At 44.9% G+C, this 19,718-nt stretch overlaps 1 protein-coding gene across 1 annotated transcript; it reads left to right on the top strand.

The window, feature by feature from the left end:
• Positions 1-1,368: 1,368 nt before the first annotated feature.
• Positions 1,369-18,492, top strand: RBP4 (retinol binding protein 4). The gene is made up of 6 exons (XM_040438473.1): positions 1,369-1,526; positions 1,734-1,893; positions 5,673-5,809; positions 6,257-6,363; positions 14,616-14,828; positions 18,197-18,492. The coding sequence occupies exons 2-6, from the start codon at positions 1,765-1,767 to the stop codon at positions 18,220-18,222; spliced, it is 612 nt and encodes a 203-aa protein (XP_040294407.1). The 5' UTR covers positions 1,369-1,526; positions 1,734-1,764; the 3' UTR covers positions 18,223-18,492.
• Positions 18,493-19,718: the final 1,226 nt, after the last annotated feature.

Below are 19,718 nucleotides of genomic sequence, written 5' to 3'. Positions count from 1 at the left end.
TGTACAACATGGCTTTCTCAAATTACTCTTGTGATGTCTCTCTTCTCAGTCTTTCCACCATCTGAAATGACAGCTACATGGGAAGAGCACCTTCCTCAGGCTTTCAACACTTCCTATCACAACCTCCCAGATCACCGGCTCTTTAGTGGCTAGCTTAGGTCCAGACCCCCACTACCTGGGCTGAGCACAAACTCATTCATTTGGCACCAAAGACACACTTCTATGAATGCACTGCAGCCCCACCTACAAATGCCATGATGAAACGCTCTTAGCATCACAAGCTCACCGTAAAGTCATTGCTGGACACCAATATAATAGCGGTCACTGACCAACACCTGCAAGATGGCATCCAGGAAGCTCATAACTGGTGTTATTGATATTAAACAGGAGAGATGGCAACACTAGTTTTCCAGCTTTTACCCAAACGCATAAGGCGGATTCCCAACATCAATGTACAATACAATTTAGTGTAACATGGTACACAAAAGTATTAATAAGCATTTTTTTAAAGACATACATATACATTATTTTTGTAAGTGACATGTATGGGTTACCCATGGTTCATCTCACTACTAAGTGATTGGCTCCAAAGTCAATGTGAAATGGGGTTGTCTCTAATGGGGTCCATTATTATGCCAGAGCCTTGTCTTCAGGATCTTCTGATACCTTGGTGGGCTAGGCCAGAGGAGTAACTTGAAGTTTCTAGGCTCCAGTGCAAAATCTGTACTGGATCATCCACCAACCATGTGCCCTTTCTAATAATGGTGTGGTCTTTAGGGCTATGATCCTGAACCAGAATGACTCTGCACAATTTGTGACTTTGGATGGGCATGCACTGGATTCATCTTGTAGATGTCCTGGTTTGGAGGGGTCTCCTCTAGTGTCATATTCTTTTTGAAGTCCCAGTTATCTAACTACTGAATAACTGAATAAATAACCCACACAAATAGCTGATGCCACTAATGGGCCATGATGGGGGTCCCTGAAATTGCAGACCCAGGATTGAATATACATTGTTTCAATGCCAAAACAAATAATCCAGTAAAGAATTTGAACTTGTCCTGAGAGAAGCCAGAATGAAGCATGATGGAAAGTTGTGTTTGTATGTGAAGTGCAGCACAAAACAGAGCAGTTCTTCAACAGGACTGCACATGAATGGAGTTTGTGTGCCCTCCCAGAGAGCTGGGTCACTGCCAAATACCTCTGAGCCACAGACTATGCTCCCAAATATGCTCTCTCGCGGGGTGTCATATTTTCTCTCCTCATGAGATTGCTGTAGGGTTTTTGTTGTTTTTTTCTCCTTTTTTGTAAGTGATGCGTTGGGGGGTTAAAGTGCACATTTTGATGTTATGCAAGTTTGTTGAAGTGGGCCTCTATCCAGCTAGGACTGGATGGAGTGGCAGCTTCAAACACAGGTCTTTTACCTTGGGCTGATGTTACGAAACCGTGTGACTGCCGAGCTGTATATAAACCTCCCAGACCCTGCATTCCAGGGTTTCTTACATCTGGAAGCAGCTGGACTTTCTGTAAGCTACTCCCATATCTATTGCATAGCATTGCCTGCACTGTCCCTATGAACATGCATCCATGATAACCCTACCTTACACCCTTCATCCATGCAAACCTATGATAACGCTAATTACATTACAACCTTCATTGTAGAGATCAACACCCTCTGGTCTTGTATAACTTTTATTCCACTTTGTTCTAACTTTTTTTTTTTTTTAATACAGTTTCTAAAGCCGATCCTGAGGATTCGAAAGGATGGACCTAAAGGTTTTTGGGCTTTTAATTGCCCTATGCTATTTTGGGAGTTCTGTAGCCTTCAAATATCAGACCAGAGATTGCACCGTGAGCAACTTCAGGGTGATGCAAAATTTTGACAAATATCGGGTAGGTGCTTATTACATATGTAGTCTTCATAACTTTTGAAAAGTATTTAAAAAGTTGAAGAAAGTATCATTAATTATAATTTTCTACAATGATATGTTAGGCAAAGGAGGCAGTTGCATTGGGTTAAATGGGGCTTAGGACACCACCAGTGATGAAGACCATTAGTTTCTCCAGTTTTAGTTGATATCTCTGCTGTCCACCAACACAACCTTTATAACACTGCTATTAATAACAAATTAATAATGCAATTAATAGCTGCAAACCGTACTCAGGAATTCTCCATTTGATTGGTTACCAGTCATACTGCAACAACTAACACATTTCTACCATAAATACACATTTCTATTACTCCAGTCCTTACTTGTAGAGTGAAATATCAATCTGCATTCATGTAATAATGCCCTCTAGTGGTCAAATGACCATGAACAATGATCTAAATTGTGAAATTCTTGATGGTTTTTAGACATGGCTGCAGTTCACTACAATGTCCATTATTTAACTCATGTTATATTCACTGGGAGTTGTCACAGGGAACTGGAAGCTGAGGTATGGGGAGCTCTTTGTTGGGCTACTCAAACTCTTGTGCTCGCCGGTGGATTAACTTCTCTGAACCTATAGAGGAAACATTCATTTTTGACCCTGCAGAAGCAGTGGTCCACCAGTACTAAGGAGTTCATGTCAGTTTTTAATTTTGCTATTTTGCGTTCATTAAAATAGAAAAGTGACTGACCAGTGTCTGTGGTCTCCGAGAAGATGTAGCTTTTGGCTAATTTATTAAGTAAAATGCCTGAAAATTGTGCAAATTTATACCTGCTCATAGCAGTTGTTGCATAGTTCTAAATATGCGAGATTAATTAAGAAGCATGAGACTGGTGTAAAATAAGTCTAGGAAATTTTGACCAATATGTTTTTGTTTTTAACCACATTGTCTCCCCTCATGTCACAGTGGGGCACAAAATCAGCTTTAACAGCTCTCCAATAGCCTCTACCTAATACCACTGGAACTTAAGGTGGCCATCCGATGTGTATGGGGGTTTCCCACCTCTCCCCCAATAGATAATGTAGGTGGGTTATAAGCATAGAGCATGTTGAAGTTCACATGCCTGATCTTTTTGTTCTCAGGGGAGATAAGCCACTTGCAGAGGCATTTGGTGGCAGCTTGTTCCTCTCTACCAGTTCAGAATACATACATGCTCTACTGTCAAGCATGCATGTGTATGTGGTGGGGGTGTTAGGAGAAATAGCTGTCGACCAAATGAGTGTTTGGCCGACAACTATTGAAGGTGCATGGCCTGACAAGGATCGGGTGAAATTCATATTTTCGCTTGATCCTTTTGTTTTCCCGCAAGATAAGCCACCGCCAGAACTGTCTGGCAGCGGCTTTCTCCGCTCTCTCCCCATAGAACAGACGTTCCTCCAAGCTAAACATGTATGTGTGTAGGGAAGCTGGGCGGGGGTCGGGAGAGATAGCATTGAATGTGTAGAGCCGCCTTTAGTAATTTGGCACAACTTATGCAAACGTGAGCGTCTGCAGTTTAATTACTTGATCTAATATTATTAATAATTCTTGTTCTAATATTACATTTCAAAGTGCCGTAAGGAGCAATATCCAGCAGTTGATTACTTCTATTACTCTTCCTTTGCGGAAAAAAATAACTAAAATATCTTAAAGAGGTTTCTGAGATTTGGATTTTTTTTTTTAAGAAACAGTAACACTGATTTATGGTATGACATGTTATCCTATTCAAGTGAATTGGGCTCATGTTCAATACCAGACACAGCCTATAAACAGAAGGGCGCTGTGTTTTTGATCTGCACTGTATAGATGATCATTAATAATTAAAACTTCTGCACATCACATTGAAGGGCAGCCATAATAATTATAAATGTACATAGGAGTATTTATGCTTAAACGATAAAAAAAATGTTATCTTTTATGTGATTTAAGTACTATTTTCTAGGTATAACCTCTGTAATGTTTTGTCAGGTATTAACTTTTATCAAATTTACATCTGGTTTAGTCAGGGTGCTGAATCTCCTTAAAGGGGTTGTCTGGGTTCAGAGCTAAAACCGGACATATCCCCTTTTTCACTCAGGCAGCCGCCTGATATGAACATTTAATGCTCTGATGTTTTTCCTTGCCGTGTGCTAAATCACGCATGACAAGGGCTTTTTCTGGAGATTCAATGGCCTACCGGGCCCTCCATGTGTAAGCTAGGCGGAGGCTTTTGCCTAGCAGTCAGACTGGTGACGTCCCTTGCACTAATGGGTGGGCTTTAGTGCTGCCCTAGCTTGTAAAATGGCTAAGGCAGCACTAAAGCCGCCATCCAGTGCTGGCGACGTCACCAAGAAGACTGCTAGGCGGAAGCCTCCGCCTAGCAGCGTCAAAATGTAAGCAAAAAAGCCCTTGCCCTGCACGTTACAGCGCAGGGCAAGGGAGAGCTTTGGAGCATGAAATGCTCAGATACTCATGTCAGAGGGGTTGAGTTAGTGAGGGAAGAAGAGAATATGTCTGGGGTCAGCTCTGAACCCGGACAACCCCTTTAAAGAGACCAGTTCTGTATGGAGACTTACTGGAAGTACTCCATGGTATGAAGACTTATTGGCAATGCTCCATGGGAAACAAATATGCAAAGAGTGCCACAGACTGAAAGTGTCCTCCTATGAATCAAGATCTGACTTTCCAACAAGCCTTGGGATTTGAAAAGGGAATATTGCCAGACCAGATATTGATCTATAGACAGCTGTTTCAGGTGCTTGCCCCTCATCAGTACAGAGTAGGATTCTGGATTGTTGGAAAGTTGGATTGCCAGAGCCACTTCCCATAGGTGGCACTGGCAATATGTTTCTCTTTCTGGTTGACTTCCAGTAAGTCTCCATACAGGACTGGTCTCTTTAAGGAGACTCAGCACCCTGCCTAAGCCGCTTCCAAGGTATCTCACTGAGCCAACCAGAATCCTACTGATAAGCGGCAAGCCCCCCGAAACAGCTGTCTATGGAAGGACATGTGGGCTGGCTATATTCCCATGTCAAATTCCAAGTCTTGTTGGAAAGTTGGATCTTGATTCATAGGGTGGCACTTCCAATAGGTGGCTCTGGTGAGATGGTTCTCTTTCTTGGGAGATACCTCTTTGCATATAAAAAGTTTTTATGTTACAGAAATAAGAATTCTATCAAATAACTAACAAAATTCATCACTTTTCCTTCAAATTAACATGTATTGAAACACGAGAGAGATATAGAACATATAGCTGGAGGTGAATAGTGAGAAACATTGCAATACCAGGCACTTAAAGGGGTGTTTCAGCCCAAAAAAAATGGGTAGCAGTGGGTGCAGATGGGCTTAAAAACATAAAAGAATGTATACGCAACCTCACAATCCCCCAAGCTGCTGTACCAACGCTGTTTCTGTCCCGCTGCTCTTCGCTTCCTGTCCCGCTTTGGCACATCGGGAATGGCTTGCTTAGTAAGTAACAGGCCTCAACGATCAGTCAGTCATTGTTTTGGCAGAATTTTCCTGACATTTCTTGTGTGTTGGGCCAGGACAAGAAGTGAAGAGCGGCAGGGAGATTGATGATGGTGAGTATCTGTTCCTTTATGTTTTTAAGCCCCTCTGAGTGCACTGCCACACATTTTTGTTCAGACGGAAACTCCTTTAAGAGATTTTTTAGGACTCAGGACTTGTTTCGTGAAGATGAAACCTTCATCTATAAACTATGGATTTGTTGCCTATCCTTTCTTACATATAGATAACAGTTTACCGTTATGTTTCTTTTCAGTATGCTGGGACTTGGTATGCAGTGGCCAAGAAGGACCCAGAAGGACTGTTTCTTATTGACAACATAGTGGCGAATTTCTTTGTGGATGAAAATGGACAAATGACAGCAACAGCCCGAGGCCGAGTCGTTCTCTTGCAGTAAGGAATTCCAAAGCTAGTTTATTAGAAGATAAGCACCCTCTCTTACCTCTGTAGACATGTCCATTTTAGACTAAGGTAGACAGCTTGACAGCCCATTGACTTGAGCGGCTTCTATGTAATACGTCATTTCCCCAGTAGTGGTGCTCTAGGCAAGACTTGCTGTAGGGTTCCCTACTTAACTGATCACTAGCGCTTATGATCAATTTATCATCAGACCCTTCATGGAAGAAGATTGTCCAAAGTGGAGCTAAGTATTCATGTCAACATTTCATATTGGGGTAGGAGTATTTTCCATTTTCCTGGAGGGTAACATTGCTATTGTAACTTTTTGAGGAACCAATATACCTCTTGGCTTTCTGGTATCACCTCTCCCCATTTTATTACAACAAAATAGTATAGTATCCAACAGTACATCTAACTGCTGGTCTATGTGTATTTTTTCAGAACCATTGAAACATGCGCTGATATGGTGGGCATATTCCAGGAGACAGAGGACCCTGCTAAATTTAGGATGAAGTATTATGGTCTCCTTGCCCACCTTGAAAAAGGATGTAAGTAAATAATTTCTGAATTTTCACAATTTATAGTGAGATTACCAAAAATAATATTATTCAAGATTTAAATCTTTATCCACAAATTAAGCTTGCTTACATGTACGCAGGGCCATGTATACATCTCGCAATGCACTAGGGACTAAGACCAAACACACCCCACCCCATCTCATTTACACTGGCCAATTATTGTCATTTGCTAATTTTTGGGGGACTAATAATAGTTGCCTAGTGTTAATAAAGGAGAAGATCAGTGCTAAAATTACTGATCACAAATTGTGCTGCCGTGAAAATAACTTCTGTTAAATTTTTTAATAATAGCATAGGAAGACCAATATTACCACACATGCACAGATGACAGAAATAGACAAATAAAATTCACCACACATCTGACGCAGTAAAATGCACAATTAAATTCAGTGACTCACAGGTGATAGCTTCCATTATAGTCATAAATTTTCACACTTCTCCGATTAACCCACACCACTATAACTACTTCTTCCTGTTACAACTGACCTCTGATCATTTTGACACAGAGCCATTTTTGGCTTCTTGTTTTCCCAGAGCATGCCAACCTGCAATAGAAACACAAATTCACCATTGTGTGTCCCCTTGTACTGTTCCTGTCACTAATACTGACCCTAGTAGTGTGTCCGCAGTGCTGGTCAGTGTGCCCAAATACTGTACTGCAGAAAACAATGGTGTTTTCCTGCTGCCCTCTTTTACCTTGGTGCACCACCTGCATCATTACTGACCAGGGTCCACAAATAATGTACTGCATATATACAGTAATAACTAGTGTTGAGCGAACCGAACTGTAAAGTTCGGGTCCATACCAAACTTTGCGAATTCGGGTTCCTGGACCCGAACCCAAACTTTCCTGGAAAAGTTTGGGTTCGAGTTCGGGCATTTAATAAAGCTTGTTGAGAGGCTGCAGTGCAGCCAATCAACAAGTTTTTAAGCCATCACAGCAATGCCTACTAATGGCATGGCTGTGATTGGTCGGTGCATCATGTGACCCAGCCTCTATACAAGCTGGATCACATGTAGCACCGCCCATCAGCTCTGAGTAGTGCAGGGACAGGAAGCAGGCAGCTGAAGAGAGTAAGGAATCTGGCTATTTGTTTTGTGGGTGACCTACAGTATAAAGATTTTTTGTGGGTGCAATCCACTATCTTTGTACCCCTGACACAGAAATATAATAGTTAATCTGTCTGTTAGTTCGCTGGGTGACATATTCCCATTGCATACGTGACAAGGAAATTAATACAGTTAGGGTCCATTCACACGTCCATAGTATATTGTGGATCCGTAAATTGCGGATCCGCAATACACCGGGCTGGCACCCCCCATAGAACTGCCTATTCTTGTCCACAATTGCGAACAAGAATAGAACATGTTCTAGTTTTTTTGCGGAGCCGCGGGCCGGAAGTCCGGGCCGCGCTCCGGAAATGCGGATGCGGAGATGACATAGTGTGCTCTCCGCATCTCTGCCCGGCCCCATAGGGAATGAATGGGTCCGCACCTTTTCCCGATATTGCGGAACGGATGCGGACCCATTTGCGGACGTGTGAATGGACCGTTAATCCGTCTGTTAGTTCGGTGGGTGACATATACCCATTTTTGGTGTGAGGTACACCTGCATTGCATACGTAACAGGGAAATTAATATAGTTAATCCGTCTGTTAGTTCGGTGGGTGACCTCAAAGAATGAAGAGGGCATCGAATAAGGGACGTGGCCCTGGTGCTGCTAGTGTTGGTGTAGCTACTGTTGCAGGGAGAGGACGTGGTCGATCTGTGCCAGCTACAAGCTACACATTCCCCAGGTGAACGTAGACGACAAAAACTTCAGCGTTATTTTGTAGGCACGATTACCGGTGTACGAATGGTGAGGCCAGAACAAGTAGAGGCGGTAGTAGATTGGGTGGCTGACAGTGTCTCCAGTTCCTTCACATTGTCTCCCACCCGATCCCCTGCTTAAAGCGCAGAGTTGGCACCTGCAGCCCATGGGCATCTGTCTTTCACCTCAACCCCCTTGCAAATCAGCCAAGCAGTCTGAGCCCCAAGTCATGCAGCAGTCTCTTATGCTTTTTGATGACTCTGCTGGCAGGGTTTCCGTGGGCCGTCCACATAGCACTGCCCCATAAGTGGAAGAGATTGAGTGCACCGATGCCCAACCACTTATGTTTCAGGATGTGGACATGGGAGGACCACCGCAGCACATCTCCGATGATGACGAAACGCAAGTGTCAACTGCTGCGGCTTTCTGCTGTGTGCAGACCGGCAAGGAGGGCAGGGGTGAAGAGTGGGTGGAAGATGATGTGGAGGATGATGAGGTCCTAGACCCCACATGGAATCTAGGTCGTGCGAATTACGTGTGCAGTTCGGAGGAAGAGGTGGTGGTCACATAGCACCAGCCGCACAGCAAAAGAGGGAGCAGGGTGCAAAAGCAGAGTGTCCGTCCCCTAGCCAGTATGCCTTCTACTGCCCACCACACCCAGGGACTGAGCACACCAAAGCCAGCTCCAAGGAGTTCCCTGGCGTGGCAGTTCTTCAGACAATGTGCTGACGACAAGACGTGAGTGATTTGCACGCTGTGGAGTAAACAAGCTGCAGTGGAGCAAACACCTCAAAAAACACGAAAGATCTCAGGCTCCTCCTGCTCCCTCTTCTGCTGCAGTATCGGCCTCTTCCTCCCCCGCTGGAGTGACAGTGGCACCTGCCACCCAGCAAACAGAGGATGTGGCAGCAATGCCACCACCTCCGACACCATCACCAAGCATCTCCACACTGTCCCATGGAAGCGTTCAGCTGTCTATCTCCAAAACACTGGAGAGAAAGAGGAAGTACCCCCCTACCCACCCGTGATCCATGGCCCTAAATGCCAGCATTTCAAAATTCCTTGCCTTTGAATTGCTGTCATTATGTCTGCTGGACACGGAGACTTTTAAAAACCTTATGGCGGTGGCTGTCCCACAGTATGTGGTTCCCAGCCGCCACTACTTTTCCAGGCGAGCCATCCCTGCCCTGCACAACCAAGTGCCGGACAAAATTAGGTGTGCACTGCACAACGCCATCTGTGGCAAGGTCCACATAACCACCGATACGTGGACCAGTAAGCACGGGCAGGGACGTTATATCTCCCTAACTGCACACTGGGTAAATGCAGTGTCGGCTGGGCCTGAGGATAGCAGTTTGGAGCATGTCCTTTCGCCACCGAGGATTGCAGGACGTTTCTCTTTGCCTCCTGTTGCCTCCTCCTCCTACTCCACTTCCTCCTCTACCACCTCCTCATCCGGTCAGCGTAACACCTTCACCACCAACTTTAGCACAGCCAGGGGGAAACGACAACAGGCAGTTTTGAAACTCATCTGTTTGGGGGAAAAAACCTACACCGCGCAGGAGCTGTGGACGGGCATGGAACAACAGACCGATGAGTGGTTGGTGATACTGAGCCTCAAGCCCGGCCTTGTGGTGTGCGATAACGGGCGAAATCTCGTAGCAGCTCTGGGCCTAGCCGGTTTGACCCAAATCCCTTGTGTGGCGCATGTGCTGAATTTGGTGGTGCAGAGGTTCCTGAAAAATTACCCCAATATGTCAGAGCTGCTGCAGAAAGCACTTTCGCCGTTCTCACCCTGCTGCTGCTCGCCTGTATGTGCTGCAGCGTAACTTCGGCCTTCCAGCTCACCGCCTCATATGCGACGTACCCACAAGGTACTCCACCTTGCACATGCTGGAGAGACAGCAGCATGCGATTGTGGAGTTTCAGCTGCAGCACACACGGGTGAGTCGCTCTGCGGAACAGCACCACTTCACCACCAACGAGTGGGCCTCCATGCAGGACGTATGTGTCATGTTGCGCTGTTTCGAGAACTCCACCAACATGGCCAGTGCCAATGATGCCGTCCTCAGCGTTACTATCCCACTTCTATGTCTCCTTGAAAAAACACTTTGGGCGATGATGGAAGAGGAAGGATGTGGCACAGGAGGAGGAGGAGGAAGAGGGATCATTTCAACGGTTATCAGGCCAGTCATTCACAAGTGGCTCGAAGGGTGGGTTCCTGCACCAACAGAGGCCAGGTACACAACTGTCCAGCCAGGGCACAGTTCTGGAGGATGTGGAGGAGGACGAGGAGGATGATGAGGAGGAGGAACCGTGTTCACAGCAGGGTGGCACCCAAAGCAGCTCATGGGCATCACTGGAGCATGGCTGGGAGGATACAGAGGACACAGACGATACACCTCCCACAGAGGACAGCTTGTCGTTGCCTCTGGGCAGCCCACACATGAGCGACTACATGCTGCAGTGCCTGCGCAACGACCGCCGAGTTGCCCACATTCTAACCAGTGCTGATTACTGGGTGGCCACGCTGCTGGATTCCCGCTACAAGGACAACGTGCTATCCTAAATTCCGTCACTGGAGTGTGATCGTAAGATGCGCGAGTACAAGCGCACGCTGGTAGACGCGCTGCTGATGGCATTCCCACCTGACAGCGGGGGCTCAGTGGAAGCACAAGGCGAAGGCAGAAGAGGAGGTAGAAGTCGCCAACGCAGCTGGGGCACCACCAGCAGCTCAAAAGGAATGGTTAGCATGGCCGAAATGTGGAAAAGCTTTGTCAGCACGCCCTAACAACCAGCACCACCAGCTGATATGGAACTTCTTAGCAGGAGGCAGCATTTCAGCAACATGGTGGAGCAGTATGTGTGCACACGCCTACACATACTGACTGATGGGTCTGCCCCATTCAACTTCTGGGTCTCCAAATTGGGCACATGGCCTGAGCTTGCCCTTTACCCCTTGGAGGTGCTGGCCTGCCCTGCAGCCAGTGTATTGTCTGAACATGTGTTTAGCACGGCAGGGGGGGTGATCACCGACAAGCGCAGCCGCCTGTCCACAGCCAACCTGGACAAGCTCGCGTTCATTAAAATTAACCAGGCTTGGATCCCACAGGACTTGTCCGTACCTTTTGCTGAGTAGACAAGTATGCTGGCCGCACCCAGCCATTGTTATACTCCAGCGCACTTCCTCTTTGCATTCTCTTTTCTATTATGTTTTGGGGTCTTCCCAAATTTATAAAAAAATAAAAAAGAAAGAAAGAAAAAAAAAATTAAAACAAAAACAACCTCCTCCTCCATCGCCGCTTCCATCTACACCGCCTCCTCAACCTCCTAGTTTGCCTATCCACATTTGTTTGCAGGGCAATTGTCCTGCTCTTACCCCCATTTTGCTTCCTTTTGCAGCCCTCTAGCCCTTACTATGTCTATTTTACAGGCATTTTAGTGCCCCAAAGTTCGGGTCCTCATTGACTTCAATGGGGTTCGGGGTAAGGTTCGGATCAAGTTCGGGTCCCAAACCCGAACTTTGAGCCGAAGTTCGGCCGAACCCGGCGAACTCGAACTTCCAGGTGTTCGCTCATCCCTAGTAATAACTATTGTACCCCAAATATTAGTGCGGTACATATACTGTAGTGTCCACAAAAATAGTGCCATACACTCAGTATCCCTTAAAATAGTGACACATTCAGTGTGTCTGCACATAGTGCCACACATCCACTCATAGTAAATAGTGCCTTACAGCTAGTGCTCCCCAAAACACCCCACAATAAATACTTCCTCCAATAAATAGTTCCCCACAGTATGTACGTTCATACAGATAGTATCCCCCAATACAGATATAGCAATTGTTACTGTGTCAGGTGGCATGCTAACGCAGTTAAGGTATTGCACTGGTCTCGTATTGAATTGTTAGAATGACATGTCACATTGCCTCCTGACAAGGTAACAACTGCTGCATCTGAACAGTGCCATACAGATGCTGCTTCTTCATCTGCCTTATAGAAAAGTGTTCCCCCTGGTAGCCCTGTATAAATTATCGTATACTGTCCCTTAACAGCCCCAATAGTGCCCCTCTCACTTCCTTTCCATGAAGAGCCATCCTTCCATCCATGGACAGGTCAGTCTGAAGCTGACAAGTGTGATGATGTTATATTATTGAGCCAGGAGAATGCTGTGCAGACTGCTGGCAAGAAAAATCCAGCAGCCTAGAAGGGAGCATGTGGCTCCTTTGTACCTGCCAGCATTTAGAAGACTGTACTGTGCTGAGAAAAGGCCTGCACTAGCTGTCCCTCTCTCTCAGAAGCAGTGGCGGATCCAGAGCCTGGTCTCGGGAGGGGCACTTCCCCGGGCAATAGGAGATTATGGGGCCCATTTGTCCCCGCCCACCCTCAAGCCACACCCACACACAGCCCTACCCATATATCGTGCCCATACCTCTTACATCCAGTGACATCTCCTTTGATGTAGATGTTCTCTTTCTTCATCTTCTCCATTCAGACCAGACCACCATGATGATTTGTTTCAGCCATCTCTCATCTCTGCAGAGTTTGACAGACAAACATCTTAGTTTCCTACTTTTCCTCCCACCTTCTCAACATCCCATCATGCACCCCCAATACTGACACGCTGTGCCCCCCAAAATTATACTGTAGAAACAGATAAACCCCCTGAAAATACTAGTTACACACAGATAGCGCCATAATGCCCCTATATAATGCCCCCATAGTGCTCTTTTCCCCCCTTCTCCATAGTGCCCCCCATAATGTGCCAGTATATAGGGCCCCCATTAGATGCCCCCATAGTGCTCCTTCCCCTCCTTCTCCATAATGCTTCCCCCCATAATGTGATAGTATATAGGGCCCCACCCCCCTTCTTGCCACACTGTACTAAAAATAATTATAACAATAAACACTTATACTTACCTCCATGATACTGCGATGCGATGCAGGCCTCTTTCGGACTGTGTCCCACTCTGTATGGCTCAGGCGGCGCGATGACGTCATTGCGCCGCCTGCACCGGCCTCTGATAGGCTGCAGGCCTAGTGCCTGTAGCCTATCAGAGGAATGGGCAAGGGAGACACCTCTCCCCTGCCCCGCACCGTTCATCAGATGAATATAGAGATGAGTGCTTCCAAAATGGAAGCGCTCATCTCTCCCCGCCGCCGGAATACTCAGTCCGCCCCTGGCTCTCACTATATTATCGGGGGGTTATTGCCCCGTTGTTGTCCCCCTGTATCCGCCAATGCTCAGAAGGCTGGTATCTTCTATTCAACACCCGCCCCTATCTGCAGACTACTAACAGCTCTAACTGCTCCCCTTATACACAGTTTCCAATTAGGGGTGGAGTGGAAAAACACGGTCTAAACAGAAACAATGTTGCAATTTCAATCTGTCATAGACTTGTATAAAGTTTCAATATAAGTCTATGGACATGACTTAGGGTACTTTCCCACTAGAGTTTTTGCTGGATCCGTCAGGGTCCAGCAAAAACGCTTCCGTTACTGATAATACAACCATCTGCATCTATTATGAACGGATCCGGTTGTATTATCTTTAACATACCCAAGACAGATCTGTCATGAACTCCATTGAAAGTCAATTGGGAATGGGTCCGTTTTCTATTGTAACAGATTGTGTCAGAGAAAACGGATCCGTCCCCATTGACTTGCATTAGGTAATGCCGGATCCGTTTTGCATCTGCATCCCAGGACGGAAAGCAAAATACAACATGTTGCGGTTTGCTCTTCGGTATGGGAACGCGACTAAACGGAGCAGAATACATTTTGGAGCATTCTGTTCTGTTCAGTTCAGTTTTGTCCCCATTGACAATGAATGGGGACAAAACTGAAGCGTTTTTTTTCTAGTATTGAGCCCCTATGATCGAATTCAATACCGGAATTCTTAAACGCTAGTGTGAAAGTACCCTAAGCAGTTTTTCCAGACATAAATAAGTCTTGAGATGTAAACAAGTCAAAAGGTCAGTGTGTCTGGTTTTCCCCCAAAACTTTGCATAGTCTCTTTCTAACTTCTCAGTGCATGGATAAAAAATCCCCAAATCTCTCAGTTTTAACTGGCTGTGCATTAACCCTTTCCATAATGCAGTGAGGTAATAGTACAAATGAACAGGATATATTACAATACACATATAAAATCCAATATAAAACAGTATATGTGAACACAACAGCATAACTTACAGTGCACTGAAGTAGTGAGTTGATGACTTTGCGTAGAATCAATAGAGCTAAATGTCCACAAACGTCCACAGTCCAAGGTACCCTTGCTCCAGGGCACTACACATTATCCCTTAAATTTATATAAGGTCACAGACCGGCATCCTTGTAAATGTACTATACCTGACACTGTATCGCTCTGATCATGTCCTGTAAATCTCAATGACCTCTTTTTTTGCTTTCAGATGACGACCACTGGGTGGTGGATACTGATTATGACAACTATGCCGTTCACTATTCATGCCGTGAGGAAGATGTGGATGGCACATGCATAGACGGCTACTCCTTCATTTTCTCCCGTGATCCAAATGGCCTGACCCCAGAGATACAAAGAATTGTCAGGAAGAGGCAGGAGGAGCTCTGCTTGGACCGAAAATACAGAATTGTTAGGCACAACGGTAAGGAGAATGTTACTCATCCTAATACACCGTATGGAACAAATGCTTTATAATTTGAAATGCAGGATTACTATAAACTATGGGGGCAGCCATTATGTATTATATAAGTCATACGTGAGGGACCTATCCTTTACATGACAATAGGCTGCTCATTAAAGGATAACTGTCACATTTAGACCCTAATTTCAATTTTCATATATGTAGTTACTAATAACATGATATTCCAGAATCTGTTGCTATTAGACTGACTTACCCCATATTTAATAAGATTCAGCCCTTAGCAACCAGTCTGCATAAAACTGCAATTTCACTAGTCAGTTAAGATGGCCGCCACTGCCCTCACCCTGAGGCTAATCCCGCCCGCCCTCACTAGCCAGTAACAATAGCTCCCCAAAAGTGTCAGTAACCAGAGCCCTCCCCCTAAAGGGTTAATCTCCTGCAGCAGGGGTCCTCTTACCACATGTTGCTTTCATTTATACACTGAGCAGATGGCAGATCTCCCTTCCCTGTTGTGCGCTGCTCCAACTCTGCATTCTCCAGCTCTGCTGAGTGAGGGAGCGTCTGCCAAGCGCAGGGACAGGGAGAAGTGCACACACCCCAGGCACTGTTATCAGCTGCTGGGGAGGACCTGGCTTTAATAATTTACTTACAGTCCCTGGCTGTCAGTAATGTGAGCCTGCACGCTGTGTGCTCCGTCTATCAACAGATGGACCATGCCTAGCAATCTTATTTTAAGCACAGGTAAAAGTAGGCAGTACAGGGAACAAAAATGTGGAATTAAGGGGTAATTGAATACACAGTGAAAAGTTTAAATAGGGCCACCAAGGTGATATTAATCACCACAATCCAATACTCCAAAAATATATATACGACAGTTATCCTTTAAGTAACATAGGTGGGGACAACCTTACATGATACATGCCCACTGTAAAAAGCAGTTGTATGAGATTAGAAAAGTAAGGTCTATACAATGACTTTTGTCCTTGTTTCTGACCCTGGCATTGAAGCTCAGACTCTTTACTAAGGATCAGCTGCAGTACCATACGTAGCCTGTGAACAAGAGTGGTGCTATATCCACACATGAAACTTGTAACAATTAAAATCTTAAAGCGTATGCTCACACAGAGTTTTTTTTCTGGATTTTGGTGCTGATGCTACATCGAAGAACCACGCTGAAAACACTTTTTATATCATCTCCATTAACTGACAGATCACAGATCTTGAAATTGGTGAATGGAAACTCAAAGTACTGTAGATTAATATCAGTTGCAGAAGGAACATTCCAGACAAAAATGATTGCCTTATGCATGGTGGTAGGTCATCAGTATCTGATTGGTGGGGGTCTGACACCCGGGACCCCCGCCTATCGGATAATTGAACCACTGCCTCTTCACACCTGACGAAGCACAGCGCTGTACATTGTATAGTGGCTGTGTTTGGTATCGCACCTCAGCCCCATTTACTTCTATGTGACTGAGCTGCGCCTGGGGAAATGTGTTGTCACTGGCCTAGGGAAAGCTACGAGAAGGCCGCTGCACACACAGGAGCGCTGTGACCTTCTCAAACAGCTGAGCAGCTGGCGTCCCGGTGTCGGAACCCCATCCGTCAGATACTGATGACCTATCCAAAGGATGGGTGATCAGTATAAAAAATTCAGAAAACCCCTTTAACAATGTGCACATAAATTTCCATAACTTACAGTAACAAATGATGTGAAGAGAAACTTCATCATTGAAGATTCTGACGTGTCAAAAGTTTTTTAAGGAGGGCCTCTCACTGTCACCTCTCCAGACATGTCCGCTTTAGTAACTGTTTAAATTTCCCATGTAATAATAATTCTGGAGAATCTATTCCTATGACTGTGATGTGCCATTCCTTCATAATTCTGGCTAAAAGTGATGAATAAATTACTAGCAGTTTGCAATGAATGTGAAGATGGGAGTTACCAGTTGGGTACATAGTCTGAAATTATACAATCGATGCTGCCAGTGTCAAACTTTGCACCCCCATCTGGTAATACCCATTCAAGCCTTTATTGCAAACTGCTCACAATTTATTTATACACAGTCGAGTCACATTATTATGACCACCAGCTAATATCCAGAGTAACCCTCGTGTGCAGCATGGACAGCAGCTAGATGGGTTGGACGTGAATGACTAAGGTCCTGGTAGGTTGTCCCAGGTATCTGGAGCCATGCTGACTGCAGTGCATCCCACAGCTGCTGGGGGGGATCCATTGAGGAAACACGACCATCAAAGTGGTCCAACAGATGTTACATTGGGTTCAAGTGTGGGGGATTAGGGGGCCTTGTTAGAACTTGGAAGTCTTTTGTCATGCTCTTCCAACCAATTTCGGAGATTTCTAGCCATGTGATGTCGCATTGTCTTACTGGAGGATCCCATCCGCTCCAAGGAAGACAATCAGCAGGTATGGGTGTACATGATCTGCAAGGACAGATTCATACACACATTGGTGGAGAGTGCCTTTCACATAGATGAGTGGGCCCAGAGAATGCCACGAAAACATTCCCCAGACCATAACACGGTCACCACCATCTTGTGTTCTTCCAGCAATGGTTGCAGGGTGTTTGTTCTCTGATGTCCACTCTTGCGCACCTTTGTAGCCCACGTTCACCTCTCACGTCAATTGTACATGGTGCTTCACAGTTTTCCCGTCACTTATTCACAATGGCGCCATTTGTCCACTCAGAGTACACTTTCACCACAGCAGCACGAGAACAGTTCACACTGCACAGGTTCACAAATGCTGCACCCTTCACCCGAAAGCCAATAATCGTCTCTTTTTACAACTCCGATTCACCCATGACAGCAACAAGGGATATGTGTGCACACTGCCTATCAAACACCTTATATACCTATCCAAGCCAGCTCACCGCACGTGACTTCCTTCATTAGCTACGCGCTACAGACATCGAAAGAAGAAATGGTCATTATAATGGGACTCAACTGTGTAACTTCTGGTAGAAATAATAAAGAAATGGCACAACATAGGGAGAGATTTATCAAACTGGTGTAAAGTAGAACTAGATTAGTTGCCCATAGCAACCAATCAGATTCCACCTTTCATTTTTCACAGCTACTTTGGGAAATGAAAGGTGAAATCTGATTGGTTGCTATGGGCAACTAAGCCAGTTCTACTTCACCCCAATTTGATAAATCTCCCGAATTGCTATTACAGGTACGTGGGGAATGCAAGTAGTTACCAAAACTGACATGTCAGGAGAGGGGACGGGTCCTCTTTAAAATGATAGGTGCCCTTTAATCAGATCAATGCTTTATGTCCTGTGTCCTACACATATAAAATCCTGTTCCTGGCCTCCATGACTGACCCTTTTGTCTCCCTCCAGGGTTCTGTGATAAAACCACAGAATAAATACCAGGAGCATTTTGATTTCAAGTCTGCAAGAAGATCCTGCCGCCCTCTGCAACCTTTTACCTTTTAGTAAAGTAAATCTATAATGAATCTTGGAAACGAGGCAACGTATTGAAATGATGACCGCAGCCATGTACATATTTTATTTGGTTTTACTGTATGATGTTTGCAGCACTTCGCACACAAGCTGATTCCTTCTGTAAAGCTTTCCGTGATATGTTTGATTCACCCTTTCCAGAAATGATCCAATAAACGTCCACTTTAAAGAAACGCCATTTATTTCATGTCTTTTCCGAGTATGTTTCCGAGACCTGAAATAGACTCACGAGGAGCCGGCCACTGCACGTTTCCAATGTGGAAAATACCTGCATGTGGAATTTGAATGATTCATTCCAAAAACCAAGCCCTAAAATTGTACGGATGCAAATGCTAGAGTGAGATCTCAGGCCTGGCCTAGATGTCGTACTTCTTCCTGTAAACTAGAACAGATCCGAGCCCGTAACAAATACTAGAGAGCTTCAGGTCTTCAGATGAAGACATACTGTATGGGTGCCAACAGTCCCAAATTTAGGGCTCACGCACATGATTGTAGTTTTGTTCCGCATACGATCAGCATTTTTTGTGGAGGCGGACCCATTTATTTCAATGTGGCTGCAAAAGATGTGTACAGCACACCGTGTGTTGTCCACTCAACAGCCCCGCAAAAAATAAATAAATAAATGGAACATGTCCTATACTTGTCTAACAGAGGGCAGGACGTAGAAATCGGCAAAAAGGGGAACTCATACGGCCAGTATCCGTGTTTTGCAGTCGTAAGCAACGGTCGTGTGCATGGTTCCTAAGGGACTGTCCCTAATTTTGAGAGACAGTCAACGCAATTTCGGGCTGCTCTGGGCCAAAAATAGACAGGGCTTTTGTAAACACTACCGGACCCGCTTGATTTGGGGCCAGAACTATTTGTCTCAACTGCCATATTTGGTATGATATTGTACAACATATGAATCCCAATTTCAGGACCGTGTAAGTTCTTTCCCCAAATTAATCCGAAACTACTTTTCAATAAAAATTAAGGGTCCTGAGTTTGGCCAGAAGGAAAATACCCCAGAATAAGCAAAAACATGATATTTTTTTGTTTGTTTTGCCACATATGTTTTTTTCTAAAGTTTTTGGTACACAGTATGGCAGATTTATCAAAACTGTTGCCCATAGCAACCAATCACAAGACAGCTTCTAATTCATATTCTGCCTCTAAAAAATAAAAACTGCAATCGGATTGGTTGCTAGGATTTCTGAAAACTGTCAAAAAAGAAAACTTTGAAAAAATGTCAAGATCCAGCATGCTGCATTTTGACAAGAACCCAGAAAGATTAAAAAAATGCCACATAATGAATACAAGTGTTATTAGTAAATATATATATATATATATATATATATATATATATATATATATATATATATATATTTCCAGTAGACATTCAGCTAAAATCTGGAGCTGG

Source organism: Bufo bufo, chromosome 6, assembly GCF_905171765.1.
Source record: "Bufo bufo chromosome 6, aBufBuf1.1, whole genome shotgun sequence".
NCBI lineage: Eukaryota > Metazoa > Chordata > Amphibia > Anura > Bufonidae > Bufo > Bufo bufo.
Note: the sequence above shows the minus strand (reverse complement) of the source record. Positions and strands in the feature narration are given on the sequence as shown.